Source organism: Tursiops truncatus, chromosome 3 (assembly GCF_011762595.2).
Source record: "Tursiops truncatus isolate mTurTru1 chromosome 3, mTurTru1.mat.Y, whole genome shotgun sequence".
Classification (NCBI taxonomy): Eukaryota; Metazoa; Chordata; class Mammalia; order Artiodactyla; family Delphinidae; genus Tursiops; species Tursiops truncatus.
This window is the reverse complement of record NC_047036.1, coordinates 127,071,996-127,094,211: the sequence shown is the minus strand read 5'-3', so window position 1 is coordinate 127,094,211 and position 22,216 is coordinate 127,071,996. Positions and strand designations below refer to the sequence as shown.

Below are 22,216 nucleotides of genomic sequence, written 5' to 3'. Positions count from 1 at the left end.
TGAACCAAAATACAGGCTGACATTGGAGAAAGATAATGGGGGAAGAAGGTGGGAAGAGTGAGCCTCCCGCTAATACACTGGGGGAAGAGGAAGAGAAAGGGGCCCAAACTGAGGGCTCACTAGCCAAGGCATCTGTTTACCTACAAGGCAAAATGGGACAAACTAGTTTTCACTAATTCTATAGGTGGGAATCAGTACTTGGGAAAGATACAGGAGCGACTAAAACCTCTTCCAGCACTGAATGTCTTTACTCCATGAGTTAAAATAAAGCCCTCTAGAAAGAGAAACCCAAGAAGGCTGAGATCTCAGAAAGCAGCCAACTGGGGACACCCTATCCCTACTTCCCCACGAAAAGAGCACCGCATGCAAAGAGGAAGCCCACAAACTCCCAACTGGCAGTTGCCAGACCTCTGCATTAGCCCAGCTGTGGCATGAACAGAAAGGGGGCCCTGAGGATAACCAGACCACATGATTAGTGAAGAGGGCTCCAGTGGTATTACAAAACATCTTCCCTTTGGGTTAAGAAACACTGAGAATGTGACTTTAACTGCTGAAGCAGCAGGAGGCCAATGGCCATGTTCAGAGAAGGAGCTGATTGGGATTCTGGAGCCTGTGGTTGTAGACCAGCAGCAGAAAGAGCTGACTTACGCACAAGAGGAGAGCAAGCACTTGAGAGACAAACACGCACTGACAGAAATTCCTTGGACACGTACAGCTCCCGTGTCCAGAAGTGCTTACTGTTATTTATTATGATCAACCCTGGTGAGGCCCACCTATGGGACTCTTAAATTGCTAGAAATCTGCCTTTAAATTAATAGCAGCCTTGGACAGGATATACAATTTCATTTAGTGGGAGTATAAATTTTAAAAATAATACAAAAAGCACGGGAAACAACTTACACGTCCAACATTAAAGGAATAGTTTAGTAAATACAATTCATCAATAAAATGGAATACCATGCGGTCATAAAAATATTTATGAAGGACATGTCTATTCATGATGTAATTTTAAACAAAATGCAAAAGGCCAAGTTATATGTACACTAGAATTGCAACTTTTTGTAAAAAGCGCCCATGACAGACTTCCCTAGTGGAGCAGTGGTTAAGAATCTGCCTGCCAATGCAGGGGACACGGGTTCAAGCCCTGGTCCGGGAAGATCCCACATGCCACAGAGCAACTAAGCCCGTGCACCACAACTACTGAGCCTGTGCTCTAGAGCCTGCGAGCCACAACTACTGAGCCCACCTGCTGCAACTACTGAAGCCCGTGTGCCCAGAGCCGGTGCTCCACAACAAGAGAAGCCACTGCAATGAGAAGCACATGCACCGCAATGAAGAGTAGCCCCCGCTCACCGCAACTGGAGAAAGGTCACGCGCAGTAACGAAGACCCAATGCAGCCAAAAATAAATAAAATTTTAAAAAAGAAAAAAAAAGCGCCCATGCGGATTAACACAGAAGATAAAATGCAAGAAAAATTATTTTAAGTCACTGGGATATTGGGAATTTCATTTTTACTTACTCCAGATCTAGACAGTCTTCAGGTGTTTTTACATTAACTTTCTTTTTTCGAGCAATACTTTGGTAGAAATTTAAAATCAGGCTCAAAGGAGTTGTGCAGCATCACAGAATTTTAGACATGAGGCGATCGGATACCCTTCATATCTTACAGATGAAGAAGCTGAAGCCTTACAACCATCCCCGCAGTGGGGACAGGGGGCACAGTGTACAGGTATTAATGCTGCTGCCCTTTTTCTTTATAGCTGCAAGACTGAGACGTGTGAACGGCCAAAAGGCATTGAAAAACCACTTTGTTTAGACCTGGAAGCTTCATGCTCTAAAGGGTCTGGCTGCGTGGCATGTTTTACATTCTATTCTAAACAGGCTTCTTAATTGAGGTGGTTTTGTTGATATTCTATCTTCAATAACAGGTTTGTGACATTCTCATACCTAACTGAAGTAAAATGTTTCAAGTGGCAAATGCCACAGAGAATCAGTTCGAACCACTGAAGGACAGGTTAGGGCCTCAAGGAATCCAAAGAAACTACTCTTCGTACAGCCCCGGCTACCCTCAGGTGGAGCCAGCCTCTTCCAGCCCCTTCTACACAAGTTCTGGACATAAGGTGGCCTGCTAAGCCTGCATGTCCAAACATACAGACTGGAAGTAACTACTGTCCCACATGAAATCATAAGAAAATGAGCACCAGTCTCTGACGTGTGTTATTTTCTTTTCCTCTCCTCTCCAACAGTGTGAAATTAAGCATCAAAAAGTAGACACAGGGCTTCCCTGGTGGCACAGTGGTTAAGAATCCGCCTGCCAACGCAAGGAACATGGGTTCAATCCCTGGTACGGGAAGATTCCATATGCCTCAGAGTAAGTAAGCCCGTGCACCACAACTACTGAGCCTGCACTCTAGAGCCCGTGAGCCACAACTACTGAGCCCGTGTGCCACAACTATTGATGCCCGGGCACCCAGAGCCTAAGCTCTGCAACAAGAGAAGTCACTTCAATAAGAAGCCCGTGCACCGCAACAAAGAGTAGCCCCCACTCGCTGCATCTAGAGAAAGCCCGCGTGCAGTGATGAAGACCCAACACAGCCAAAATAAAATAAATAAATAAATTTATTTATTTTTTCAAAAAAAGTAGGCACAACCATCTTTGGTGGATGGGGAAGAGTGGTGAGACGGTTGAATTCCAAGTGGAAAAAAAAATGAGGCTGACCAAATGCTCCTGCTTTCCTTGGGGATGAGGGTGAGGAAGAGGAGAGAAAGTTGAGAAAATGACGAGAAAATACCCAAAATGGCAATAAAATGAGCTGCCATTAAAATGTATAGGTATAATTGAAAACAATCAGTTATATCAAAGATCTAAAATCATATACCAATTAACCTTCTGCAAAAGGATCTGAAGGTACAGAGGAACAAAAACAAATGAACTCAGATAAATGCAATTAAATTGGTGCTACAGTAAAATGCCTCTCCTGAATCCCACAATTACTTCACAGTCTCCAGGGAAAGCAAGAGAAGCCTAGGGCTGGGAGATGAAGGGGTTGCACCCTTTAAAAGGATGACAATGTAAGGCTAAGTCACAAGCGACCACAGAAGAAGGGAAAAACAACCCAATGCGCTTGAAGATCAAAAGCGGCTCATGTCATTTGAGAGTCACGCTGTAGAAGGGAGGTGAGACCCACAGACAGTGCCAGGAAAAGCAAAGCGAAAACCAAGGGGCATCTAAGGATAGTATGAGGTCTGTGAATCAGAGACTGCTGGTTCCTGCGGGGCGCAGCAGAGAGGAACCTGGCAGGAAGCGCGACATATGGTAGCGGAGGCTAAGCCAGGCTTGAGAAGAAAATGGGGCGGTGAGAGGAGTCAGGGCCAGCTCAGTGCCCCAGCTCTTCCGGCAGAGACAGCACATTGTACCCAGACAGACCTACCTTCTCTCGAGGAACCACTCTGAAACAAAGCCCGTTATTTGAGCTATCCCTACCCTTTCTTCCAATGCCCCTTGCATTCAAGAATCAGGGCCCTGAGAGTTGACATTATGAACACTTTTCACGTGCAAGCTGTCTCCTCAACACTCAGAGCTAATCCATCCACAGAGGAAACATACATATTTGATCAAAGCCTCCAGAGTTGCCAGCAGGAGACAGGAGTAAAATCTAGAAGAGTCTAAGCATCCTATCTTATCACACATTAAGGCAATTTACTGGAAAAGCAAGCTATATCACATTCCTTCCTTTCAGTCGCTTTGGGGCAGCAGTGGCCTGCAGCCAGTGGGTTGTTTCCTAGGCTGGTCTAGGAGAGAGCCGGAAGGGCTGTCAAATAAAGGCTACAAGAAGTCAGATTCTTGGTTGCCATCAGCTCTCTGGGGCTGGGGAATCCAAGGTACCCACGGTCCTACCCAGGTCCACCCTATAAGAAATCTTCATCAGGAGAGCTGCCCAAGATTAAGGTCAAGGGACAGTCTTTAGTTCCTCAGCTCCAGTGAGTTTTTTCCACGCAGATCCAGGATGCTGAGCTTCCACCCACTGCCCTAGAAGTAATATCAGGAAGACAACTGCAGGTGGCTTGAGGAGGTCCATTCCAGGATGGGCACTAGTCTGATCCCCACGTTTGCTTGGGTAAGGATGGACAGCCTCTTCCCTGTCCTCCTCTTGCTAACAGTTAACCAATAAACTCATTTCTGATTTTCCATACTATGAGTGCATGCTAGACAACATTCACATCATTCATCCCTAAAACATTCCATTCTGGTCTAGTTAAAAAATCACATAGAACTATCTTTACTCCAGAGACAGAGGCTCGGACTGGATAATTTAAAGAAAGTCCCAGGGAAGTCTCAATATAATAAGGAAAGACGTTTCTTTCCCAAAAAAAAAAAAAAAACTTAAACACAGCCAAGAAGAGAAATCTATGATTCAAGCATTCAATTTGGAAAGGAACTGCAAATCGCCTAGAAATTTAAATTAGATATTACAGACCAATTTATTCAAGGATTCTCTATTCTATCAATTCACAGAATCTTCCAAAAAAAAAAAAAGAATTTATTTTTATTTTTGAACTTATACCAGTTTTAACTAAGAACAAATAGGATGATATCTCGTCTCTCAACTCACGCTCCTGGGTGTGTGGTCAGGGAAGAGGAATAAAACACAAAGTGATAAGTCAAACACCTATGTTAATCAACAGAAATTTTCTAAGAAACACAATTTAGTTAAGACCAACATCCAAAAGTGTCTGGAATAGTATCAAGCAGTCTCAAAATGAAATCCAAGGAATAGACTGTTACATTGGAAACACAATTATTTGAAAAAACAAACAAACATACACCTGCTATCAAAGTAACCTATAGTACTCATTATGCATATGGGTTAAATGGCTCTCTTTTAAACTTTTGCCATATTTCATACGGAATAGTAATTGCACATGTTTAGCATGAATTATGACCATCGTCATTGCATTTTAGGCCATATCTATAAATAAAGCACCGTTTCCATTCCCGTGTCCTTTAGAGCACATCTATAATCAATTCACTCCCTTCACGGACGTGCCTCAACTCTGAAGCTGACACTGCACCTCAAGTTCTCTGCTCACACAGCACTGGCCATTTCACTATGATACAAGTTCTCTCTCATGAAAGCCCTGGCGACTCGATGCCCTCTGGAAGAAAACAGACAAGGCAATGATCTTGTCCTCTACTCACACGTCAGGCAGACCAGCATGGTGCGCACGGATAGGTCTATCACCAGCTCGCAATGCTCAGGTGCACGGGCCACGAAGAAGGGGATGATGATCTCGGCCGGGACGTAGAACTGGAGGGCATACGTGAAGAAGATGCCGATGGAATAGAGCAGCTTAACTGACTGGTACAGCCTGCAGAGAGAGGCGAGACACGTTCAGAGCCGGCTCTGTACGCTCATACACCAGCAATGAGAGTGCAAAACAGTCCCAAGGTGATTTGGCCATATCTATCCAAGTTACAAGCGCACGTGTCCTTTGGACAAAAAATTTCAGGTCTAGGGATTTATCTTGTAGATATACTTACACATGCGCACATACACTTACATAAAAAATAAGTTGCTGCAGCATTATTTAAGTCTGAAAGACTGAAAAGAGTTTAAATGTTAATCAGCGGGGAACTGGTTAAATAGATCATGGCACTCCCATATAAATGTTAAAATGTAGGAGACAGAACTCCGGGCACTTATGTGGTACGAGCTCCACGATATATGATGAAGTGAAAAAAGCATGAAGCAGTACAGTGTCGACAGTATGGTACCAACTGTCTAAAAAAGGAAAAAAAAGGAAAAATAGGGAAAAGCACTCCCCTTCACACACACATACATGTGACATTCTTACATACACCAAACATCTTCAGGAGGAAACGTAAGAAACTGGTAATATGGTTGTCCCTGAAATGGAAAATTGTAAAACTGGGGTCCTAGAGAGGCAAGTGGAAACTTAACATTTTCTGTATGCCCTTTGAACATCTGGAGTCTTTTGCACAGGCATATATCCTTTCAAAAACAAAAACAATTAAAAATACAAGGTGGAGGAGATTCAAGATGGCGGAAGCGTAAGACGCGGAGATCACCTCCCTCTCCACAAATACGTCAGAAATACATATACATCTGGAACAACTCCTACAGAACATCTACTGAACGCTGGCTGAATACCTCAGACTTCCCCCACGTACCTGGGTAGGGCAAAAGAAAAAACAGAGACAAAGAATAGGGACGGACCTGCACCTCTCGGAGGGAGCTGTGAAGGCGGAGAAGTTTCCACACACTAGGAAGCCCTTCGCGGGGGGGCGGAGACTGCGGGGGGGCGGGGCGGGGGGCGGGGAAGCTTCGGAGAGACGGAGGAGAGCGCAGCCACAGGGGTGCGGAGGGCAAAGCTGAGAGATTCCTGCACAGAGGATCGGTGCGGACCAGCACTCACCAGCCCGAGACGCTTGTCTGCTCACCCGCTGGGGCGGGCGGGGCTGGGAGCTGAAGCTCGGCTTCAGTCAGATCGCAGGGAGAGGACTGGCGGGGAGAACACAGCCTGAAGGGGTTAGTGCACCACAGCTAGCCCGGAGGGAGTCGAGGGAAAAGTCTGGACCTGCCTAACACGCAAGAGACTTTTTCTTCCCTCTTTGTTTCCTGGTGAGGGAGGAGAGCGGGTTAAGAGCGCCGCTTAAAGGAGCTCCAGAGAAGGGCGCGAGCCGCGGCTATCAGCGCGGACCCCAGAGACGGGCATGAGACGCTAAGGCTGCTGCTGCCACCACCAAGAAGCCTGTGTGCAAGCACAGGTCACTGTTCACACCTACCCTCCCGGGAGCCTGTGCAGCCCACCACTGCCAGGGTCCCGTGATCCAGGGACAACTTCCCCGGGAGAACACACGGCGCACCTCAGGCTTCTGCAACGTCACGCCGGCCTCTGCCGTCGCAGGATCGCCCCGCATCAGTACCCCTCCCTCCCCCAGGCCTGAGTGAGCCAGAGCCCCCAAAGCAGCGGCTCCTTTAACCCCGTCCTGTCTGAGCGAAGAACAGACATGCGCAGGCGACCTACACGCAGAGGCGGGGCCAAATCCAAAGCTGAACCCCAGGAGCTGTGAGAACAAAGAAGAGAAAGGGAAATCTTTCCCAGCAGCCTCAGGAGAAGCGGATTAAATCTCTACAATCAACCTGATGTACCCTGCATCTGTGGAATACCTGAATAGACAACAAATCATCCCAAACTGAGGAGGTGGACTTTGAGAGCGAGATTTATTACTTTTTCCCCTTTTCCTTATTCTGTGAGTGTGTATGTGTATGCTTCTGTGTGTGTTTTTGTCTGTATAGCTTTGCTTTTACCATTTGTCCTAGGGTTCTATCCGTCCGATTTTTTGTTTTTCCTTACTTTTTAAATTTTTTTTCTTAATAATTTTTTATTTTAATAACTTTATTTTATTTTATCTTCTATCTTTCTTTCTATTTTTTCTCCCTTTTATTCTGAGCCGTGTGGATGAAAGGCTCTTGGTGCTCCAGCCAGGAGTCAGTGCTGTCTCTGCCTCTAAGATGGGAGAGCCAACTTCAGGACACTGGTCCACAAGAGACCTCCCAGCTCCACGTAATATCAACGGCAAAAATCTCCCAGAGATCTCCATCTCAACGCCAAGACCCAGCTTCACTCAACGACCAGCAAGCTACAGTGCTGGACACCCTATGCCAAACAACTAGCAAGAGAGGAACACAACCCCATCCATTAGCAGAGAGGCTGCCTAAAATCATAATAAGCCCACAGACACCCCAAAACACACCACCAGACGTGGACCTGCCCATCAGAAAGATAAGATCTAGCCTCATCCTCCAGAACACAGGCACTAGTCCCCTCCACAAGGAAGCCCACACAACCCACTGAACCAACCTTAGCCACTGGGGACAGACACCAAAAACAATGGGAACTATGAACCTGCAGCCTGTGAAAAGGAGACCCCAAACACAGTAAGATAAGCAAAATGAGAAGACAGAAAAACACATAGCAGATAAAGGAGTAAGGTAAAAACACACCGGACCTAACAAATGAAGAGGAAATAGGCAGTCTACCTGAAAAAGAATTCAGAATAATGATAGTAAAGATGATGCAAAATCTTGGAAACAGAATAGAGAAAATAAAAGAAACGTTTAACAAGGAACTAGAAGAACTAAAGAGCAAACAAACAATGATGAACAACACAATAAATGAAATAAAAATTCTCTAGAAGATATTAATAGTGGAAATAACTACTGGAGAGCAGAATAAAGAAAAAAGAATGAAAAGAACTGAGGACACTCTCAGAGACATCTGGGACAACATTAAATGCACCAACATTCGAATTATAGGGGTCCCAGAAGAAGAAGAGAAAAAGAAAGGGACTGAGAAAATATTTGAAGAGATTATAGTTGAAAACTTCCCTAATATGGGAAAGGAAATAGTTAATCAAGTCCAGGAAGCACAGAGGGTCCCGTACAGGATAAACCCAAGGAGAAATACACCAAGACACATATTAATCAAACTATCAAAAATTAAATACAAAGAACAAATATTAAAAGCAGCAAGGGAAAAACAACAAATAACACACAAGGGAATCCCCATAAGGTTAACAGCTGATTTTTCAGCAGAAACTCTGCAAGCCAGAAGGGACTGGCAGGACATATTTAAAGTGATGAAGGAGAAAAACCTACAACCAAGATTACTCTACCCAGCAAGGATCTCATTCAGATTTGATGGAGAAATTAAAACCTTTACAGACAAGCCAAAGCTGAGAGAGTTCAGCACCACCAAACCAGCTTTACAACAAATGCTAAAGGAACTTCTCTAGGCAAGAAACACAAGAGAAGGAAAAGACCTACAATAACAAACCCAAAACTATTAAGAAAATGGGAATAGGAACATACATATCGATAATTACCTTAAATGTAAATGGATTAAATGCTCCAACCAAAAGACACAGACTGGCTGAATGGATACAAAAACAAGACCCGTATATATGCTGTCTACAAGAGACCCACTTCAGGCCTAGGGACACACACAGACTGAAAGTGAGGGGATGGAAAAAGATATTCCATGCAAATGGAAATCAAAAGAGAGCTGGAGTAGCAATTCTCATATCAGACAAAATAGACTTTAAAGTAAAGACTATTACAAGAGACCAAGGACACTACATCATGATCAAGGGATTGATCCAAGAAGAAGATATAACAATTGTAAATATTTATGCACCCTACATAGGAGCACCTCAATACATAAGGCAAATACTGACAGCCACAAAAGGGAAAATCGACAGTAACACAATCATAGTAGGAGACTTTAACACCCCACTTTCACCAATGGACAGATCATCCAAAATGAAAATAAGGAAACACAAGCTTTAAATGATACATTAAAGAAGAAGGACTTAATTGATATTTATAGGACATTCCATCCAAAAACAACAGAATACACATTCTTCTCAAGAGAACACAGAACATTCTCCAGGACAGATCATATCCTGGGTCACAAATCAAGCCTCGGTAAATTTAAGAAAAATGAAACTGTATCAAGTATCTTTTCTGACCACAATGCATTGAGACTAGATATCAATTACAGGAAAAAACCTGTAAAAAAATACAAGCACATGGAGGCTAAACAATACACTACTTAATAACCAAGAGATCACTAAAGAAATCAAAGAGGAAATCAAAAAATACCTAGAAACAAATGACAATGAAAACACAGTGACCCAAAACCTATGGGATGCAGCAAAAGCAGTTCTAAGAGGGAAGTTTATAAAAATACAATCCTACCTTAAGAGACAGGAAACATCTCAAATAAACAACCTAACCTTACACCTAAAGCAATCAGAGAAAGAAGAACAAAAAAACCCCAAAGTTAGCAGAAGGAAAGAAATCATAAAGATCAGATCAGAAATAAATGAAAAAGAAATGAAGGAAATGATAGCAAAGATCAATAAAAGTAAAAGCTGGTTCTTTGAGAAGATAAACAAAATTGATAAACCATTAGCCAGACTCATCAAGAAAAAAAGGGAGAAGACTCAAACCAACAGAATTAGAAATGAAAAAGGAGAAGTAACAACTGACACTGCAGAAATACAAAGGATCATGAGAGATTACTACAAGCAACTCTATGCCAATAAAATGGACAACCTGGAAGAAATGGACAAACTCTTAGAAATGCACAACCTGCTGAGACTGAACCAGGAATAAATAGAAAATATGAACAGACCAATCACAAGCACTGAAATTGAAACTGTGATTAAAAATCTTCCAACAAACAAAAGCCCAGGACCAGATGGCTTCACAGGCGAATTCTATCAAACATTTAGAGAAGAGCTAACACCTATCCTTCTCAAACTCTTCCAAAATATAGCAGAGGGAGGAATACTCCCTAACTCATTCTACGAGGCCACCATCACCCTGATACCAAAACCAGACAAAGATGTCACAAAGAAGGAAAACTACAGGCCAATATCACTGATAAACATAGATGCAAAAATCCTCAACAAAATACTAGCAAACAGAATCCAACAGCACATTAAGAGGATCATACACCATGGTCAAGTGGGGTTTATCCCAGGAATACAAGGTTTCTTCAATATATGCAAATCAATCAATGTGATACACCATATTAACAAATTGAAGGATAAAAACCATATGATCATCTCAATCGATGCAGAGAAAGCTTTTGACAAATTCAACACCCATTTATGATAAAAACCCTGCAGAAAGTAAGGATAGAGGGAACTTTCCTCAACATAATAAAGGCCATATATGACAAACCCACAGCCAACATTGTCCTCAATGGTGAAAAACAGAAACCATTTCCACTAAGATCAGGAACAAGACAAGGTTGCCCACTCTCCCCACTATTATTCAACATAGTTTTGGAAGTTTTAGTCACAGCAATCAGAGAAGAAAAAGAAATAAAAGGAATCCAAATCGGAAAATAAAAAGTAAAGATGTAGTATCATGCAGATGACATGATACTATACATAGAGAATCCTAAAGATGCTACCAGAAAACTACTAGAGCTAATCAATGAATTTGGTAAAGTAGCAGGATACAAAATTAATGCACAGAAATCTCTAGCATTCCTATACACTAATGATGAAAAATCTGAAAGTGAAATTAAGAAAACACTCCCATTTACCACTGCAAGAAAAAGAATAAAATATCTAGGAATAAACCTACCTAAGGAGATAAAAGACCTGTATGCAGAATATTATAAGACACTGATGAAAGAAATTAAAGATGATACAAATAGATGGAGAGATATACCATGTTCTTGGATTGGAAGAATCAACGTTGTGAACATGACTCTACTACCCAAAGCAATCTACAGATTCAATGCAATCCCTATCAAACTACCACTGGCATTTTTCACAGAACTAGAACAAAAACTTTCACAATTTGTAGGGAAACGACTAGGGCTTCCCCGGTGGCGCAGTGGTTGAGAGTCTGCCTGCCGATGCAAGGGACACGGGTTCGTGCCCTGGTCCGGGAAGATCCCACATGCCGCGGAGCGGCTGGGTCCGTGAGCCATGGCCACTGAGCCTGCGTGTCCGGAGCCTGTGCTCCGCAACGGGAGAGGCCACAACAGTGAGAGGCCCGCATACCGCAAAAAAAAAAAAAAAAAAAAAAATGGGACAGGAGAGAAAGCCCAGAGATAAACCCACACACATATGGTCACCTTATCTTTGATAAAGGAGGCAAGAATATACAGTGGAGAAAAGACAGCCTCTTCAATAAGTGGTGCTGGTAAAACTGGACAGGTACATTTAAAAGTATGAAATTAGAACACTCCCTAACACAATACAGAAAAATAAACTCAAAATGGATTGAAGACCTAAATGTAAGGCCAGACACTATCAAACTCTTAGAGGAAAACATAGGCAGAACACTCTATGACATAACTCATAGTAAGATCCTTTTTGACCCACCTCCTAGAGAAATGGAAATAAAAACAAAAATAAACAAATGGGACCTAATGAAACTTAAAAGCTTTTGCACAGCAAAGGAAACCATAAACAAGACCAAAAGACAACCCTCAGAATGGGAGAAAATATTTGCAAATGAAGCAACTGACAAAGCCAAACTTTACAAGCAGCTCATGCAGCTCAATATCAAAAAAACAAACAACCCAATCCAAAAATGAGCTGAAGACCTAAATAGACATTTCTCCAAAGAAGATATATAGATTTGCCAACAACACATGAAAGAATGCTCAACATCATTAATCATTAGAGAAATGCAAATCAAAACTACAATGAGATATCATCTCACACCAGTCAGAATGGCCATCATCAAAAAATCTATAAACAATAAATGCTGGAGAGGGTGTGGAGAAAAGGGAACCCTCTTGCACTGTTGGTGGGAATGTAAATTGATACAACTAATATGGAGAACAGTATGGAGGTCTCTTAAAAAACTAAAAATAGAACTATCATATGACCCAGTAATCCCACTACTGGTCATATACCCTGAGAAAACCATAATTCAAAAAGGGTCATGTACCAAAATGTTCATTGCAGCTCTATTTACAATAGCCAGGACATGGAAGCAACCTAAGTGTCCATCAACAGATGAATGGATAAAGAAGATGTGGCCCATATATACAATGGAATATTACTCAGCCATAAAAAGAAATAAAATTGAGTTATTTGTAGTCAGGTGGATGGACCTACAGTCTGTCCTACAGAGTGAAGTAAGTTAGAAAGAGAAAAACAAATACCATATGCCAACACATATATATGGAATCTAAGAAAAAAGGAAAAAAAAAGGTCAGGAAGAACCTAGGGGCAAGACGGGAGTAAAGACACAGATCTACTAGAGAATGGACTTGAGGATATGGGAGGGGGAAGGGTAAGCTGTGACAAAGTGAGAGAGTGGCATGGACATGTATACACTACCAAACGTAAAATAGATAGCTAGTGGGAAGCAGCCGCATAGCACAGGGAGATCAGCTCGATGCTTTGTGACCACTTAGAGGGGTGGGATAGGGAGGGAGGGAGACGCAAGAGGGAAGACATATGGGAACATATGTATATGTATAACTGATTCACTTTGTTATAAAGCAGAAACTAACACACCATTGTAAAGCAATTATACTCCAATAAAGATGTTATAAAAAAATGCAATATAACTCCAACAAGCCTATTTATATCCTTCCCATTTAATTCAGTGCTCCCTAGAATCGGACAGTGACCACACAGGGCAAGAGGCAGGAGCAAAATCCATCTTTGCATTCCACTAGGGTTACTATCCTACTACTGCTTCATGTGTAGCTTCTCAGGGAGACTGCTGACTCACCATGGGACATGTCTATCTTATCCCAGGCCTAGGACTGTGCAGAGGAGTAAAAAGGTATCATCAGTAAGTATTCACAGATCTGACTTGATCATTAAAGGGAAGGACACTGCCCCTAAGCAAAGCTCCACTTCACATAAGACCCTCATGCATTATGAAGTGAGAAACACAGACCTCCCTGCCTTGGAAATCTATTTAAAAGTGGTGATTATATTGTGCATGACGCATACTGAATTCCTCTGTGGTCGAAATTAATACCTAGAAGATGTTCTAATGCTATGAGCAGAACATCCTGGAAGAAACTGAGATTGACAAAATGTCTTACTTGTTCCAAGAAGAGATGATAAAAATCCTTGGGGAAAAAACCAGCTAGTGGCTCTATAATTAAACTCAGTGCAGCACCGAAGCCTTCTGGAGTGCTGGCAAGTCTAGAATCAGGATAGTCACCTGCTGGGATGGCCAAATAAATCACACCCGAATGGAGGCAGAAAGATCAGGGTAGCTGGGTTTGAAACATCAGAGGAAAGAAGACAGATGCTCAGCTATGGCTTCAGATTATGTGGGCTGCTTCTGCGGCCCCTGATCCACTTATCTTCACTTATGCGAGCTACCACCCGACTCTTCTCTCTTGAAAGGGCAGGAACATTTGGAAATTTAAAAGCAGGCATCAGAGGGAAAGAGAAAGACTTTCAGAAAACAAAAGCCCATTTCAGGGCTACCACTTGGCTGGCCATACAACAAACCTAGTCCCCAAAGCCCTGCTGATTAGGGTGTCCTGTGCGAAACGCTGATACTCCTGAAAAGACGTTTTTCTCGATTTTCTCAATCTGTCCTTGTACAATGCCTCACTGATCAGAGTTCTAAAACCAGACTGGCCTGAAAGGTTATTCTGATCCCTAGGGCATTTGACAAGCTTCTCAGAATCTGCTCACGGCTGCTCTCTGCAATGAAACTGTAATCTTCCGAACAGAACTGCTGCTGAAGACACACCCTGTGACATCTACCTTTTTAGGAAGCATTTCAGTGTGTCTCAGTGCTTCTCTACAATACAGCAACCATGACTTAGGGAAAATGAGATACAGAAGGGTTCCCAAGCATCCCGGGCCCACGGTGAGAGGCTCCATCTGCACCTGCACGTGGAGCAGGTGACAGCCATGGGACAGGCACAGCAGAAGCTGGGAACCAGGCAGGTTTGCCCTCCTCTTTCTCCGTCTATTTAGAACGGTTCAAGGTCAATGGACTGGATGCTTGACCATTCTGGGCTCAGATCTCCGGGGAGAAATGGCAGCGTCAGTCAGGGGATCAGCCAATCCATGCAGCGTCCATTTCCATCGGGATGACTCACGCAAAGCATAAAGCTCTTGCAGCATCCTACTTCCCCATAGCGCCAGTTCAGTATTAGAAAGCTCACACACATCTTTTGCTCTTCCTGACAATCCTGGCAGAAATGACTGTTCTTATTTCCCAGAAAGGGTAACTGAGGCAGTGAGAAGCTGTGATCTGTCCAAGGCCGTAGAGCTGGGACACGGCAGATCACCTCTATCCTCTGGGCCCCACTGGCTTCCTGGTAACCTCTCCTCATTTATAAATGCCTCACAGTCTCAGCGCTTAGTCCTCCTTTTCATTCAAAACCTTTTCACTGGGTTTTGATCGTACGCCAGGCACTGTGCCAGGGGCTTGGAGTAAAATGAAGAACTGGACAGTTGCTGCCCTCAGAGCTTACAATGTAGGGACATCACAGTACAGGTAAACAGACAACTACAACACAATGGGAGAAGAATTAGGACAGGATCCTCACGGGACTCCAGGGCAGCAGAGAGGAGGGCCACTGACCTAGACTTGAAGTTGCTGCGGCTGAGACATCAGAGAAGTTTCTCAAACAGAGTGACGCCCAGGCTGAGTCCTCCTCACTGAGAAGGAATAAGGTAGGGGTGGGGCTAGAGCCTGAGTGGCCCTGACTGTACCTGAAGGTTTCCTGTTTATCATAAGAACTAAAGGAAGCCTTTGAGCTTTCTCAATGGGGAAGTACATGACTGCACTAAGGGTTAGATGGCTCACACGGGTAACAAGAGGAGAACAGATGTGGAGAGAGAGTCAGACCCAGGCAGGGAAACCAGCCAAAAGGCTTACTGGGCAGCCAAGGAGGGATGGTGCTAGGCTAGGGGCTGGTGGCAAGTGAGAGCTAAAATGAAATGGGCTGGGGCTTCCCTGGTGGCACAGTGGTTAAGAATCCGCCTGCCAGTGCAGGGGACACAGGTTCGAGCCCTGGTCTGCGAAGATCCCACATCCCGTGGAGCAACTAAGCCCGTGCGCCACAACTACTGAGCCTGTGCTCTGGAGCCCGCGAGCCACAACTACTGAGCCCGTGTGCCACAACTACGGAAGCCCATGCGCGTAGAGCCCGTGCTCCGCAGCAAGAGGAGCCACTGCAGTGAGAAGCCCGCGCACCGCAATGAAAAGTAGCCCCCGCTCGCCACACCTAGAGAAAGCCTGCCTGCAGCAACGAAGACCCAACGCAGCCAAAAATAAATAAATAAAATAATTTTTTTTTAAAAAGTGAAGTGGGCTGATTTAAGAGATAGGGAGGAGGAAAAAATCACATTCTGACCCTCATTAATTTTTTTAAAAACCCGGTGCTCCCAGGCTTCCATCCTCCCCAACATACCAACAGTTGGGCAGGTTGAGGGTTATGCTCCCTTGGATGTTAGCTCCAAATTGCAGGTACCCCAGACACCCCAGGCTGATGTAGAGGACAGTGATGATAGCCATTCCCACATAGAGGATGAGCGAGAACTTCCGGGGATCCTTCATTTTGTTTTCAAGGGGCAGAACCTAGGAGAGTAGTGAGAGAAGAGAAAGCATAGAATAAAGCAACATTAATGGCCAATGACAACAACAAAGTAATATTCTCAGAAAAAAGTAACTTCTCTATCCCCAACTTCCCCCAAAGCACATCTGTCCTTGACTAGACAGACAAATGCAAGCTGTTCCTCATTAGTTACGCTTGCCGAGCTGGAGGAGCTCTGGAGCCTGCTGTCTAAGCAGGAAGTCCCGGGAGGTAAGGGCGGGCAGGCCCGGAAGCCAGGACTCCTGGCACAGGCTGGCTCTTTGCCTCCGGCTACAAGATCCCTGTGGGCTGGGAGTGCTGTTTGCTCCTCAAATGCAGGTGGCATGGCACCCAGCAGGCCCTCTCGCATCATGCCCACCCAGCGCAACAAGGAAGAGACACGGGTGGTGGCCCAAGCCAGCTGTACCTCACCTGAAATCACAGCTCTACTAACCTGTCCCAAGAATGCAAAATGCAGGTCAGGGAAAACTGCCGCTCCAGTTCCCAGAAACTGTTTCCTTACCTCAAAAGGGGTGGGCACTAGCAGTGACAAGTGAAATCTCCAAGTTAGAGAAACCGAGAGGACCCTGGAGATCGAGGCTCATGGAGATGTATAACAAAACCCCGTTTCCAGACTCCTGTTTCAAACCACTGATCCTCACGGTCTTCTCCCTCATAGCAGAGGACTTTCTTTTTTTTTTTTTTTTTAAATTTATTTATTTTATTTTTGCTTGCGTTGGGTCCTTGCTGCTGCAGGCGGGCTCTCCCCAGCCATGGCATGCGGGCCTCTCATTGTAGTGGCCTCCCCTGTTGTGGAGCACGGGCTCCAGGTGCATAGGCTGCAGAAGCTGTGGCATGCAGGCTCAGTAGCTGTGGCTCGCGGGCTCTAGAGTGCAGGCTCAGTAGCTGTGGTGCCCGGGCCTAGTTGCTCCACAGCATGTGGAATCCTCCCGAACCAGGGCTCAAACCCGTGTCCCCTGAATTGGTAGGCGGACTCCCAACCGCTGCACCACCAGGGAAGCCCAGGACTTTCTTTAACATTAGCCAAAGCCAAGGAAAGGCCCCTTTTTAACACTTAAAATTTTTATTATGAAAATTTTCTTTTAAAACATTTAAGTACACTTGACTTACAATGTTGTGTTTAATTTCTGCTGCACAGCAAAGTAACTCAGTCATACATATATATATTCTTTTTCATATTCTTCTCCATTATGATTTATCACATGTTATTGAATACAGTTCCCTGTGCTATACAGTAGGACCTTGTTGTTTATCCATCCTATATGTAATAGTTTGCATTTGCTAATCCCAAGCTCTCAATCCTTCCCTACCCCCGACCCCCTGGCAACCACAAGTCTGTTCTCTCTATTTGTGAGTCTGTTCTTGTTTTGTAGATATGTTTGTTTGGGTTGTATTTTAGATTCTACATGTAAGTGATATCAGATGATACTTGTCTTTCTCTTTCTTACTTTATTTAGTATGATAATCTCTAGTTGCATCCACATTGCTGCAAATGGCATTATTTCATTCTTTTCAATGGCTGAGTAACATTCCATTGTGTGTGTGTGTGTGTGTGTGTGTGTGTGTGTGTGTGTGTGTGTGTATGCCACATCTTCTTTATTCATTCATCTGTCAGTGGACATTTAGGTTGCTTCCATGTCTTGGCTATTGTGAACAGTGCTGCTATGAACACAGGGGTGTTCAAATTATAGTTTTGTCTGGGTAGATGCCCAGGAGTGGAATTGCTGGACTTGCTGGATCACATGGCAACTCTATTTTTAGGTTTTTGTTTCAATAAATTTATTTTTATTTATTATTTATTTAGGCTGTGCTGGGTCTTCGTTGCGGCATGTGGGCTTCTCTAGGTGCGGCGCACCGGCTCTAGAGTGCGCAAGCTCAGTAGTTGCGGCGTGTGGGCTTAGTTGCAATATGTGGGATGTTAGTTCCCTGACCAGGGATCGAACCCGCACTGGGAGCGAGGAGTCGTAACTGCTGGACTACCAGGGAAGTCCCTATTTTTAGTTTTTTGAGAAACCTCCATACTGTTAGGAAAGGCCCTTAATGAAGGCTGGTTCGTATAGGGACAGGGAAAATAGCAAGTGTGACTGTGACAACCTTCATGATCTGCTGTCAACCGCCCCTGGCTGGCCTGACTCCCAAAACGTGAGTCACGGCAACATCAAACTGCCCCCGCCCCCCCCACCCCCCCACCCCCCCCCCCCCACCCCCGCCCATCCCAATTGTCTTTGATCTTGTCGTTATGCTCATTTTCCTTGAGGGAAATGAGGCAGAGCAGGTCTGAGCCAGACACACCCTTGGAGCCAGCTGCCGGCCTGGGGCTCTGGGGCGTATCACTGCTCTGTATCTCCAACTGGCCCTCAGCAACCCCGCCCCCCACCCCCCACCGCCCCCCCACCCCCTGCTGCCCGGCTCAAGGGGCTCAAGCTTCAGTTGATCCACATCCAATGAGAAACAGTTTCTAAGCTTTCCTTCGGTTTCTTTCTATGGAGAGTCTCAGGAGCCAGAGGGCAGGGTGCCCATCTCCTCCAGCCCAGCCAGCCCAGGTCAATGGTGCAGAAAGAGAGAGAGCACGGGAAATCCCAGTGAGTCCGCTGCTCTTACCCGTCATGCCCAACAGCCCTCAGATCCAAACTAACAGTCAAAACAGCAGTGTCTCTATTGTAAAAAGAGAAAACATGGACAAATCTTGAAGTAACAGATAATGACGATTACAGAATCACTCTGTATCCAAGCCTCAGCTAATGAAATGAAGCAAAGAACAATTTCTGCCCTGTGCTGTTAGGGGAAACTGACAAATGCAGTACAACGTTCCTAAAGAAACCCGGGCATCTTTCCGCACTCACTCAGCCTCTTCTTTCCAGTCCCGAGTGCTCGGGACCTCTTTCTCCTGCTATAATACAGGCCCCTTCAGGCCTCTGCCCCAGCAGCAGGGAAACCATATATGTCTGTGAATCAAGATGAGACATTCTGGGGCTTCCCTGGTGGTGGAGGGGTTAAGAATCCGCCTGCCAATGCAGGGGACATGGGTTCGAGCCCTGGTCTGGGAAGATCCCAAATGCCACGGAACAGCTGAGCCCGCGCTCTAGAGCCCGCGAGCCACAACTACTGAAGCCCACGCGCCTAGAGCCCATGTTCCACAACAAGAGAAGTCACTGCAGTGAGAAGCCAGCGCACTGCAATGAAGAGTAGCCCCCACTTGCCGCAAATAGAGAAAGCCCGCGCGCAGCAACGAAGACCCAATGCAAATATAAAATAAATAAATAAATTTATTTAAAAAAAAAAAAAGATGAGACATTCTTCTTGGGCAATGAGAAGCCCCAAGAGCAAGCACAGGGAAAGGTTCAAAACCTCAGGACAACCACGTACACACAACCACTCGAAAAGCCTCCCCCATGTTGTTAGAGCCTCACGTTCCATGGACACCACCTGGGCAATTCCTCAAATTGTGACAAAAAATGTCCAGCTTCTAGGTTTTCTTAAAAGTGTATAAGGTGACAGGACAATCAGATGGGGACAAAAAGATATTCCATGAAAGAAGTGTCTTCCCATTTCCTAAGCCCTAGGCCAGCAGAGCTAATAACTTTCTTCAGAGAATACTGGACCTTTATTAAGAAAAACACAAATAAAAACCAAAATAGGTACACCTGAGTGACAGATCCCTCCCTTTAGGAGAAGAATTTGGTGGAATCACAGCACCAACACGGGGAAGCTGAGCTAGGATTAAAGGCTACTCATTTATACAAGGAAAATACAGCTCAACAGTGTTCCAGGGCAGAGAATTCATTCATATGTTTATTGATTTAACAATAAAATCAATAGTATTATTAATGAAAATAAAAAGTACTTCTGCTCACCGTATGTCAGAGACCGTACAAAGCACTTTACACATATCTCATTTAATCCTAACTACTACTAAACATTAAGCCCACTTTTCAGAAGCAAACAATGAAGGCTCTGAGCAGGCGAGTCCTTGCACAAGGTCACACAGCTGCTCTCTGGCAGAGCCAGGACTCACCCCAAGTCAGTCTGAATCTAGATCCTGTGTTCAGAATTGCCCTGCACTGCTGCTTACTGCACACACAGGAGATGAGTGTGCAACAGAGAGGGCTTGAAGGGAAACATTCTCAAATTACATACAACTTACTTCCAAAACCTGGAGCTGGGAAACTTCAGTGGAGTCTTTGAAAGGCTGTTCATTAACTGGCCAATAAGACTCAGAAGATAATTTCTAATAGCATTTCCTCAGCATTCCTTAAAGCAGACCTCAAGGACACTGAGGGCACCAGAGAATCACAGTGCAACTCTTACCATCCCGATGCCTTCAAATGCAAAAATGGCCGTGCCAAAGAACAGAGGGTAGGTCTGCCAGGATGCCACCAAGGGGAGGAATTTGGGGTCTGGGATATCCTGAAAGAGAGAAAATAAAACAGATCAAAGGCTATACAGAGATTCATGATTTCAACCCCAGCATCAGAGAGGTCAAAACTTTCCTAAGTTTGGGACAGGTGACTTGGGGACATTTATATTCTTTCTTTCTTTTTTTTTTCCATCGCTGAGAAAACCCTACTTGCTTTGGGGAAAGACTACACCAAAGTACCATTAAAAACTCAAATGTTGAGACTTCCCTGGTGGCGCAGTGGTTAAGAATCCGCCTGCCAACGCAGCGGACGTGGGTTCAATCCCTGGTCTGGGAAGATCTCACATGCCACGAGCAACTAAGCCCATGCCCCACAACTACTGAACCTGCGCTCTAGAGCCCGCAAGCCACAACTACTGAAGCCCATGCACCTAGAGCCCCTGCTCTGCAGCAAGAGAAGCCACTGCAATGAGAAGCCCGTGCAGCACAAGGAAGAGTAGCCCTCGCTCGCGGCAACTAGAGAAAGCCCACACAGCAACAAAGACCCAATGCAGCCAAAACTAAAAAACTAAAGTTATTATAAAAAAACCCCTCAAATGTTAGAGACTGCATAAAAAGAATCATGTTCTTTCACTAGGTAATCCCATCCCCAGAAATATAATCTAAGTAGAAAAAAAATGATGAAAATATGAAAAAAGTTGAGCAAGGCTTTTTAACAGTAAGTGATAACAACCTAAATGCTCCCAAACATCTGAACAGGTAGTTTACTGCACATCCAATACACCACAGAATATTATGCACTATTTAAAAAGTAAAGAGTGGGATAACTAAGTAGTACATGAAAACTGCTTATAAAATAATAATGAGAAAAATATTTTTTAAATTTATATATTCACCATGATACAACTACGTAAACACTCCACACAGATAAAGCTGGAGGGAAAGGTGGTAGATTTTTAGATGAGCACTTTCTCTACTTCCCTTTCTCTCTTTTTTCAAAAATTCTGTAAATCAACACTTGGAAAATAATTTTGATAGGCACACGACAGGAGTATCAGCACATATGGGGAAAAAAATAGCAAAAACAGCATTTTAAAAAGAAGGCAAATAAAAACGAAGGCACTTGATAACTGCAGGTACAATGTAAGTATGTACCCACCTGGCTGACTAATGGGCAAGAGTCCCCAGTGATGGACAGTATCAAAGGAGCAGGACTCAGAGGAGGCAGAAGCTGCCATCCTTTCAGAATTTGGCCTTTAGATTTAAAAATGACTTTAAAACTGCCTTTTACAATCTTTTAAAACTGATTTCCCTAAAGAGGTCTCTAGAGAGAGATGGGGAATGTTCTAACAGTGTGATGGAATAATATCAGAGAGCAAAAAAGAGATCTACTATTCCTCTCTGTAATAGGCTTCTCTTCGAAAGATTTCAAAGCAATTATATTATAGTCTTCCTAAGATAAAAAGGATTTTTTAAATGCTTTTTTTTTTTTTTTTTCCTGAGCCCCTGCTAAGAAATCAGTTAGATCTCTCATAAGAAGCACTTCAGGGACTTCCCTGGTGATGCAGTGGTTAAGAATCCACCTGCCAGGGAACACAGGTTCAATCCCTGGTCCAGGAAGATCCCACATGCCGCGGAGCAACTAAGCCCGTGTGCCACACCTACTGAGCCTGTGCTCTAGAGCCTGCGCTCCACAACTACTGAAG

The 22,216-nt window shown here is 44.3% G+C and overlaps 1 protein-coding gene across 4 annotated transcripts in view; it reads right to left on the bottom strand.

Annotated features, from left to right (window-relative positions):
- SLC36A1 (solute carrier family 36 member 1) overlaps positions 1 to 22,216 on the bottom strand; it is a 104,505-nt gene that overhangs the window by 57,269 nt on the left and 25,020 nt on the right. For all 4 annotated transcript variants that reach the window (XR_012330920.1, XM_033853493.2, XM_019924767.3 and 1 more), the window contains 3 exons: positions 20,462 to 20,560; positions 15,971 to 16,137; positions 5,202 to 5,371 (listed from right to left, as the gene is read on the bottom strand). Coding sequence is in view for 3 of the 4 variants with exons in the window: in XM_033853493.2 (XP_033709384.1) it covers positions 5,202 to 5,371; positions 15,971 to 16,137; positions 20,462 to 20,560 (436 nt within the window). In the remaining variant the exon portion in view is untranslated. The remainder of the gene's footprint in view (positions 1 to 5,201; positions 5,372 to 15,970; positions 16,138 to 20,461; positions 20,561 to 22,216) is intronic.